A 10,588-nucleotide genomic window follows, 5' to 3' on the forward strand; every position below is an offset into this window, starting at 1 on the left:
TCGAACTTAGGTTTGACTTGGTCTTATGGTTCTGAAGGAATCTCATGAAGCTTGATCACCTTATCCCAAAGCTCCTTAGCATTGCTGAACTTTCCAACTCGATCAAGCTCTGAATTTGTTAGTCCGCATAGGAGAGTATATGTTGCTTTTGCATTTGCCTTGAATTTTCTTCTTGTTTGCGCATCCCACTTGTCACAAGCGATGGGTACACCTTCTTCAGTGGGGAGAATAAATCCGATCTGGACTATGGTCCATATCTCCACTTGGATTTTCAGTTGGTGCTCCATCTGGTCTTTCTAGTATCCAAAATTTATGCTGGACAAGAGTGGTAGGCATGCAGTGCTTTTCCCATCTTGGTAGGCCATTAAAAAGGAATCTCACACACAAAGAAAAATAAAAATAAATGTTCCAACACTTGGTCTTGGATTAGTAGTGCGGGAGAAAGATAAAAATAACAATTCACTAATTTCGAAAAAAATAAAATATTAAAAAAATTAAAAAATATATTATTTCAAACTTTTGAAAATGCGATATTTCGCTAATGCCGATCAATGGTGAAAAGATGAAAATGAATTTCTCAAAAATAATTTTGGAGGAAAAAAATGAAAGGCGTAAGGTTTTATTTTTTTTAACAAAAATGGACGAAAAAGCGACGAATAAAAATGCTCGAACGATAGTTGTACCGATTTAGTGCGACCCCGCTCTGATACCAATTGTTGGATCGAAAGCGCTAGAGGGGGGGGGGGGGGGGTGAATAGTGCTCGTGACTTTCACTTACGTTTCAGAAAACTAAGACTAAAACGCAGCGGAAAATTAAATAACAATTGAAAACACAGACACCAAGATTTACTTGGTTCGGAGCCTGGGGCGACTCCTACTCCAAGGCCCACGCTCGTTGAGCATTTACTTTGGGCAATCACTAAAAGCTCGGAAAGTTACAATTCATATTTACAATATTAAATAGTAATGAAATTATACCGACAACGAAAACAGTAATCTTGAAGCTTCTGGTTGTCAGAGACTTGTTGCAGTTTTGTTGGATCATTTTTTGAGCAGCACACAGAAGAAGGGTTGTCAAATTGTGTTGTTCCTTTCCTGCTACTCGAGACAGGCTTATATAGCCTAATGAGGGCACCTCCAACACCATGGAGGGCGCCCTCATCCACACCAAATCCACAATGTGGATGAGCTCTGATCTCTTTGCTGCTTATCCGCCTGAGGGTGCCTCTAATCGCATGGAGGGCGCCCTCCACCTGCGTCTAGGGTGCCCTTAGCTCCATAGAGGGCGCCCTCTGCTCAGCGTCCAGGGCGCCCTCAAGTTGCATGAGGGCGCCCTCTACCCTGCTGCGTGGAGGTCATCAACTAGTGACCCGAGGCGCCTCCAAGCTCCATGGAGGGCGCCTCGGGATTGTTCATCTGAGCCTTTTGCTTCTTTTTCACCCCCTGCAAGATGGGTTAGTCCAAAAATATAAATCATATCTTGCAAGATAGAGTTTAGCACAATAAAATAAGTCAAACATAAGTATTTGATAGTTTCCGGACTGTCCGGTTCTGACTTCGGATTCTCGATCGGAAACCCTAGGTCGAACCGACGTCTACTGTTCTCTCACCGGGGAACGCATCCTCACCTACTTCACTCAGGAGAGTTTACCTGTTGTCAGTTGATCCTCCAGACCAACTGGACTTTTGCTCAGCGCCCGAAGCTCCAATACTTTCTGCTAGACGTCCGCTCCACGACCCGTCTAGTCTTCCACATGGTTCGCGTCACCAAGACTTTCCACCTAGAGTCCTCGACTCTAGGACTTTTCCCGAAGCTCTCGACTCGCCAAGACTTTTCACCTAGGGTTACCATCCCCTAGGACCTAGGGTTACCACCCCCTAGGGTTTTCCACCTGCCTAACTGTAGCTAGGACTTTTGCCTAAGTACACTTAGGACTTTTCTACAAACTCATTTAAGCATGTTAGATCACAAATGACTTTAACTATGAACCCTTTGACATTATCAAAACACAGGTTCGACTGTCGGATGCTTCCCGCACCAATAGACTGATTTGGGCGCTCAGACCAGTTGGTTTTAGAGCTTGGACTAGATGGTCCGGGTGCCTGGACCACCAAGGTACCTAACAGGCACGTCATCACAGTATCGTTGTTGTGGATCACTTTCGGGTCCATGTCAGCAATGGTCCGGGCACTCGGACATGGTCTAAGCGCCCGAACATGGAAAAATTTGATCTCGAAGCCGTTATGAAGCAGTTGCGTGGAGATAAAGTTTGTCTCGCTGAGGGCGTCCGGAGATGGTCCAGATGCCCGGAGATGCCACGTCAGCAAATGATTAATTTCAACCAGTAAATTATAAATAAAGTCTTGGTATTTTTCATTTAAGAACAACACACTTGTATTTTATCTACGAATTTTGTTAGTTATTTTTGTTAGGACCAAAAGTAGCTAGAGGGGGGGGGGTGAATAGCTCGTCGCGTGCTCGTCGCTCGGCGTGGCTTGTTTCTTCAAGGATATGCAGCGGAAAATAACAGAAACAAACACACAACGCTAACAAGGTTGGTTTACTTGGTATCCACCTCACAAGAGGTGACTAATCCAAGGATCCACACCACGCACGCACCCTCCACTATGAAAACACTCCTTTTCGGTAACTACCGAGGGCGGAGAAGCCCTACAAGACTCTCAGTACAAGAAGAAAGGAAAGGGAAACTAAATACAAGCGCAAAGCTTACAATGAGTACAGAAAACCCTAACCCTAGCTTCTCTTCTTGCCTTTGATCCGCCTCTTGACTTGGAAAGCTTCCAAGATCCTTCAAGAACTGGCGATCTGATCTTTGAGAGCGCTGTGGAGAAGTTGGCGAAAGATCTGGAGTGAATCGGAGAAGAGAGATGCCGCAGCCATCGTACGCCTGCAGCTTAAATCGACGCCAACGGTCGGAACCCGATCGATTCGAATGTTCCCAATCGATCGGGGAGACTTTGGATCGATCCACGGATCGATCCAGAGCGTCTCTGTGCTCTGGGAAAACGCCTGGATCGATCCAGCGCTTATCGCGCGAAGCAGCAGCGTCCCAATCGATCGGCTGATCGATTGGGACCTCTGGATCGATCCACCGATCGATCCAGAGGCTCTCTGTTCGCTGGGAAAGATCTGGATCGATCCACTGATCGATCCAGAGCCTGGATCGATCCACTGATCGATCCAGCACTTGGTTTTTGCCCAAAACCAAGTCCCGAACCTCCCAAACCAACATCCGGTCAATCTTGACTTGTTGGTACATCATGCCTAGCATCTGGTCACTCCCTTGACCTGCCAGGACTCCCCAACAAGTGTCCGGTCAATCCCTTTGACCCACTTGTACTTTTCTTTCATGCCAAGTATCCGGTCACTCTCTTGACCTACTTGGACTTTTCTTTCATGCCAAGTATCCGGTCACTCTCTTGACCTACTTGGACTTCCCAACACCAGATGTCCGATCATCCTTGATCCATCTGGATTTCCCTTGCCTGGCTTCACTCACCAGGATTTCCTTCTGCCTAACATCCCAGTCAGGACTTCCCAGTCAAGTATCCGGTCAACCTTGACCTACTTGACTCTCCTTCAATCAGTATCTTATTGTCAAACATCTAAACCCAAACCAAGACTCAGCTTGGTTAACCAGGTCAACCTTGACCTGAGGGATATTGCACCAACAATTTTTGTGCTTTCAACAACTGTAAGAGGCTACTCCACCTACGACAAAAGGAGAATCTTAGTTAGCTTCACCTGCCGTGAATTAATAATTATCCTGGTTGTAACCAATTAAAATAATATTTGTCTCTTACTTCTTTTTATGTTATTTATTTTGTTTAAACTAATAGTGTAATTTTGCTAAGAACAATAGTAAAATAAAGTGTTAAATTTTATTACAGTGCAATTCACCCCTCTCTTGTCGGTCGCATGAGATCAACACATGTGGTATGCTCTTGTTTAGCCATGTGAGTTGAACACGCAAAAGAGCCTCATGGTAACTTCTTACTGTTTCACATGGGCACACTGTTCCCCGATCTTGATCCATTGCGTGCAATAACATTCACACAAGAACTCCTGGATTGATATAATCCGGACTCTAGATTTGTACCATCTTCTACACTCAATACCAATCTTCATGTCATTCTTCCGATGTGAGATTAATTAATAACTTACACGTCGTGTTTTCATTCACCTTTTTCCAACATGAGAATTGTGCACATGTGGAATGGGTGTAGAGCCAAGTAGCAAGGAAAACACATCATGGAATCTTGATTGAAAATATACTAAGATCTTTGTATAGACAACATGTAAGAACAAGGGAAAAAGAACGAGGTATCGTATGATACACACCGGTCCCTATTTTCATGTCATTCTGATTTGGTGAGTTGCCAATCGAGATCAAGATGTCCTGTTTCAATTGAGGATTCACGAAGGAGCCTCAGTATTTCTAGTCATTTCCTTAAATGGCATATTGGAGTTGCTTAACCGAAGTTTTAAGGGAAAAATAAAACATAAGCCAATGATAAACCCATCTGTATACAAATGAAAATGCACATATTCGAATGTTCGCACATCGAATCTATAGGAACGTCATTGTTATAGCGTTGCCAAAGAAGCAAAAAATGTGATCTTTGGCAACATTGTTTGTATTTTGGGAAACATAGCTAGCTTTTAAAATCCTTTTATTTATATTTATATTTTTATTTTTTAAACAATAATAGATTTATCAAATCCTTGAAGATTACAAAACATAGGACTTAGCCTTATCAGAAAAAAAAAATCTGAGCAAAGAAAATTCTCTTAAGTTTTTATTTAAGTAGAATGTTTGGTAGGGATAATCGTTGACTTTGAATCATATGAATGTAATTTAATTTTAAATTATCCACTTGGATCATAATTCCTTCTATGACTGTTCTTCTAATTAAAGTCAGAAGAAAAATCTCATTTAACTATGAGAATTTAGCCTTTTCTTGAACGTCCCTTACAATTTTCAAAATTCTAATCATTTCGTTTACGTTATATTCCATTAACGGGCAACCACACAATCTAAAGGCTACTTTGATAATTCAGGTATCTATCGTTATATTTATAGATATTGTTTCTCTAAATAAAATATATATAAACATTTCTTGATTATCTTAGCAGAGAAAAACTTTTATGGGATCGACTTATCTCCTTAAGTTTGGTGTTACTTGATTGATCGTTTTTTTCCGATTTTGGAGAGCATGTTGCAAAAGAAGGAAGATTATAGGTTGAAATGAAAATTTCCTTCAGTTGACTGTTGACGTTCTTCTTAGCGCCACAAAATGGAAGCCGGCGGCATAGCAGAGTGCCAGAGTCCTACCGCAAGATGGAGGTGATCGCTTGGAAGAAGAAGACTTGGATTCGATGGATCATTCCGGCTTCTTGTCTACTTCTGGTTTTCTTCCTCCTCGGAGCTCATGAGAAATTGCAATTCGAATGGATTCAGAGAGGAAACAGAGCAGGTAACGTCGCCACGGTTCTTCTCTGTTTCTGTTTTCAATTTCCGAGTTTTGCAGCTCAAAGTTTTGATATTTTGGGTGTATCTTTTTTGCTTTAATTTAGTTTCTTTGCGAAGAAAGAGTTTTGGAGGAAGTTTTTTCTGTTTTTATTATTTTTATTATTAGTTTTTTCACCTGTTTTGATTTCTCTGTTTCTTCTTCGATATGATGTTTTGTGCTTCCATTTTATAGGAAAATTACTTTTATTAAGATTGTTATTGATTCGAGAATTTTTTAACAAAGAACTTTTAGCTTGGTTTCGGTTTAATATTCTATCGCATGTTTGGCAGATTTTGCGCCATTAATTCAATCTATTTCTGCTTATTTTTTCTTTCATTTTTTTTTATTTTGAGCACTTGCAGCTTTGCCGGCGGCGGCGCTGTCACCGGATTCCCCACCGCCACCAAGAGACGAGCTTCTCGGCGGCCTCCTCTCTCTCAATTTCGACCCCACCTCCTGTCTCAGCCGGTTCCAGTCCTCCTCCTTCCGCCCGCCCTCCCCTCACCTCCCTTCCCCCTACCTCCTCTCCCGCCTCCGCCGCTACGAAGCCCTTCACAAGAAATGCGCCCCCGGCACCAAACTCTACCAGAAATCCATCCGCGAACTTAAGTCAGATCGCCTCTCCACCTCCAACTCCTCCTCCCCCTGCAACTACATCGTCTGGATCCCCCACTACGGCCTCGGAAACCGCGTCGTCAGCTTGGTCTCGTCCTTCTTCTTCGCCCTCCTCAATAACAGAGTGCTCCTGATTCATGAAACAGAGGAGATTAAAGATCTCTTCTGCGAGCCGTTTCCGGGGACTTCCTGGGTCCTCCCCTCCGACTTCCCCATCCGCAATCTTGAAAGCTTCGACCGCGACTCGAAACGGAGCTACGGCAACCTGATCAGGCGAAACGCTGTCACCTCATTGCCGGCGTACGTGTACCTCCACTTGCCCTGGTACTACGACGGGTTTGACAGGCTGTTCTTCTGCGAGGAGGAACAGAGGAACCTCCGGCACGTGCCGTGGGTGTTGCTAAAGTCGGACCACTACTTCGTGCCGGCTCTGTTCCTGGTGCAGGAGTACGAGGAGGAGCTCCGGCGGCTGTTCCCGGAGCGCACCACCGTCTTCCACCACCTCGTCCGCTACCTCCTCCACCCCAGCAACAACGTATGGGGCCACGCCATGCGGTACTACCACGCCTACCTCACCAAGGCCGACTCTAGAGTTGGGATTCAAATTAGAAATCTCAAGAACGAGCCCGTCACCTTCGATTACTTGCTTGACCAAATCGTGGGCTGTTCGTTGAAAGAGGGAGTTTTACCGGCGGTGGTCGCCGGAAACGGAAAGAAGAGCTTGAAGAGCTATAGCGACGAGAAAGTGAAGGCGGTTTTTATGACGAGCTTGGACGTGAGATACTACGAGAGGGTCCGTTCGATGTACTACGAGAAGGCAACGACGACCGGCGAGGTGGTGGCGGTGTACGAGCCAGGGCACGAGGTGGAGCAGAAGACGGAGGATCAAGGGCACAACGTGAGGGCGATGGCGGAGATTGTGCTGTTGAGCTTTAGCGACAAGCTGGTGACGACGGCGTGCTCCACGTTCGGATACGTGGCGCAGGGGCTCAGCGGGGTCGTGCCGCTGGTGATGCTGAAGCCGTGGAAGTCGAACGGCGCCGCCTGCCGGTGGGCGGCGTCGCCGGAGCCATGCTACCTGATTCCTCCGACGAACGTATGCAACCAGCGGAGCGGATTCAACAAGAAGATGGCGAAGAACGTGAGGCAGTGCGAGGATGAAACCGGAGGCGTTAAGTTGTTTGATTGATCATCAGTTAGCTTTGTGAAATATATGTGGCAAAAGATAAATCGTTCGTGCCTTGTGTTCCCTTGCACCTGACCCAAGATCATCATAAGGGAAATAAATTATAACAAGCAGTGGCAGGTGGCGTGAGTTATATATGGGCCAGTGATTTATACCTCAATTATTTTGAGTTTCAACCCCATGATCTCATATGATAAACATCCCATTACATATATTAACTCGGATAACATATGGGATCAACTTTGTGAAATATATGAACTATTAGTTAAACGTCACTCTCTGAAGGACAAGCGTCTCTAAAAAAAAAAATCCATCGTATTTTATTATAATACATCTGTCATCCTCTAATCTTAAATGCTCTAAATTGAACGACTTTAAATATCTATATCAATATGTATTATAAAATTTAAATTAAAGAAATAAAAAAATATTAATAATGCTCACCTATATAAAATGTTGTCCCAATCCATTAGCATTTAGTATTTTATTTAGTTTAGGATTTGTTGACCTTATATTATCGATTCAACATGTTTCGGAAGTTTAGAATAAATTTAGGAGTTACATTATAAAATAAATTTGAGTCAATAAAATATTCTTTAGTGTTAGACGCTGAGTATATTATATGTATTTAAGATTTATAATTTTAAGATTTAGGAATTGAGTTATAATAAATTTACTAATAAATTTTTCTATTTAAAATTCAAACTTTCTCCATATATATATATATATATGGTGGCTAGTCCAGAAGTTCAGTAAATACGTCGTAGTTGAGATTCGAACTGTGGGTATCTTGGTAATAATCTGGATGTCCTACCACGACACCATGACCCCTGGGACAAATTAAGGTTGGGTAAACTTTTTATAGTGATTGGGCTTAATCGCTTTGCGGCCTCATACCCCATAAACCTCCGAAAGAATTTTTTGAGGAGCCTCAGTACCACTCCGGTTGATAAGAGCGTGCACAAGGCACGACAGTCAACTATATCAGATGAATAAAGAATTGATAAGAAGGCTTGAACCCAACATCTCAATCAATGAATAATAATATCATATATAGAACACCTCTATCAGTTGTTAAATTAACAACTGATCCAAAGAAGTTATATGAAGTAAATAAGAATATTTTAAATAAAGAAAATATAATTAAAATTATTTTGATATATATGTTTTAAATTTCGTTTTTTAAATTTTTTATCAATAAATTATTACAAATTTTTTATATAGAAAGATAGTAATGAAATACAAAATTATCAAAGTAAATGCAAGATCATTTTCCATAATTATACTCATGAGGTATATTATTTAGCATTTTACCAAAAGGTGAGAATTGCGTATTTACCAAAAGGTATATTATGATTTTATAATTACCAAAAGGCGCATTAAAAACCCTAAACCTTAAAATAAAATAGTTTGAAAATCTTAATATTTATTTATGTTGGTCCGCTGATAGCCATGGTTATTGATAAATCATGGTAACTGAGGGCCTGAAATGATAATTTCATATTAGGCCCAATGTGGTTCTGATATGATTGAATATCAGGCCTAACGTTGAGTCTGATATGGAATCATTTCAGACCCTTGTTTGTCATGATATTATCATATATAATTTTGGGTCCGATATTCATTTATTAGGTGTACCAGTTGCATTCACAAGAAGAGGCATTTCATTATTGCTTGGTGATACGGTGCATGAAGGTGGGGTTCGATAAGGTGTTACGAACCGCAAGTGCACGGTTACGTCGTCAGTCATACAAAAGATTATCGATCCCACAGGGACTGTTGATTAAGCACTAGTTAACTTTGCATAGCGAATTATCTAGACAATTTAAAATGGTTCACAAACGCTAGAGAGAAAGAAAAGAGAGGAGAAAGAGTAAAAAACATAAGTGAATGAAGGGGAATAGATACTAGGATTTGGGTTTCGTTGCGATTCTAGTTAATGCCCCTATGCATTGTTCATCTCCCTAACTCCATGCTTACACTCGTGTAGGAGTTCTAACTAGAGTTCAATACAACCCCGCAAAGATTGCACTGAAGAGTCTACCCAAGTTCTAACGTCATTAAGTAGAAGAGGTAAGTTTATGAAGTCCGATTATAGGACTATCCTTCTGTCACAAGGGCCCTCGGTCTACGTTCCTAGATTACATAAGTCATTTCCTAAAGGTAGATTAATACAATTAAGTAGAAAAGGTAATTTAGGAAGTTCGATTATAGGTCTATCCTTCTGTCATAATGGCACTCGGTCCACTTCCTATATTACACATATCACTTCCTAACATTAATTTGTGAGAACCCTCTAAACTCTAATTAATCTTCCTAATAAGGATCAATCCCTATGTTAAGATCTTTTGACTCTAGAAATTGGGTAAGTATCGATGTCCTCTATCACGAAAGGCATAATATGTCCGGTTGAATGGGTATCCTTCTGTCACAAGGATCCCTCGGTCATCCAATCTAGTAGCAATCTTAACATAAAGACAAATCCCTTATATCTACATCAATTGTCCTCACACATATTTCGTCAAACACATACAAAGCACAATACACAATAGAATATTAAATAAACACTTCATGTCATAGGAAAATGTTCAAATACATAGTTTATACATCACAACACATTACAACTACTTCCTACATCCTAAATCTGGAGATCTACTCCATTACAAGGGAATTATAACCAAAGACAATAAGTAAAGCAATCTACAACTCAATACATGGAGATAGAGAGAAGAGAATGCTTATCTTTGAGGCGTAGCATCGTTGGAAGCGCTCCCATGCTCCAGAGGAGGATGGATCAGTGAAGATGGAAGATCTAGGGCCTCCCCAAAGGGGAGAACCCTTCCCCAAGCAATGTAGAAGAGACCCAAGCCAAAGATGGATGAATAGGGGAGAAAAACCCCTTTTATAGGCTTAGACACGGGTCATGACACGGTCCGTCCACACGGCCATGTGGCTCACATGACCATGTCTTGTTTCTTCTCTGGACTAGTGACACGGCCGTGTGGCTCATACGACCATGTTCTGCTTTAGTTCTGGATGGGCTATATGACTGTGTGGCTCACACGACCTACCTCTTTTTGACCTCTGGAAATGTTGCACGGTCGTGTGGCTCACACGGCCTATCTGTTCTTGCTCTCTAGAAATGCTGCACGGCCGTGTGGCTCACACGACCTAGCTCTGGTTGTGCTGGTGGGGTGACAAGGCCGTGTGGCTCACACGACCTAGCCTTGTAGGGTATTTTAGCACCTCTTA

General features: G+C 42.1%; 1 protein-coding gene across 1 annotated transcript; it reads left to right on the forward strand.

The window, feature by feature from the left end:
* The first annotated feature begins 5,188 nt into the window (after positions 1 to 5,188).
* On the forward strand, positions 5,189 to 7,406 carry LOC122046050 (galactoside 2-alpha-L-fucosyltransferase-like). The gene is made up of 2 exons (XM_042606544.1): positions 5,189 to 5,499; positions 5,898 to 7,406. Exons 1-2 carry the CDS (start codon positions 5,364 to 5,366, stop codon positions 7,337 to 7,339), a joined length of 1,578 nt encoding a protein of 525 aa, XP_042462478.1. The 5' UTR covers positions 5,189 to 5,363; the 3' UTR covers positions 7,340 to 7,406.
* Positions 7,407 to 10,588: the final 3,182 nt, after the last annotated feature.

Source organism: Zingiber officinale, chromosome 2B, assembly GCF_018446385.1.
Source record: "Zingiber officinale cultivar Zhangliang chromosome 2B, Zo_v1.1, whole genome shotgun sequence".
Lineage (NCBI taxonomy): Eukaryota > Viridiplantae > Streptophyta > Magnoliopsida > Zingiberales > Zingiberaceae > Zingiber > Zingiber officinale.

Excerpts from the sequence above, each read along its gene's own strand:
- LOC122046050 (XM_042606544.1), top strand. The coding sequence starts at position 5,364 with ATGGAGGTGATCGCTTGGAAGAAGAAGACTTGGATTCGATGGATCATT. Across the intron at positions 5,500-5,897 it reads TCAGAGAGGAAACAGAGCAG|CTTTGCCGGCGGCGGCGCTG; the intron begins GTAACGTCGCCA and ends GAGCACTTGCAG.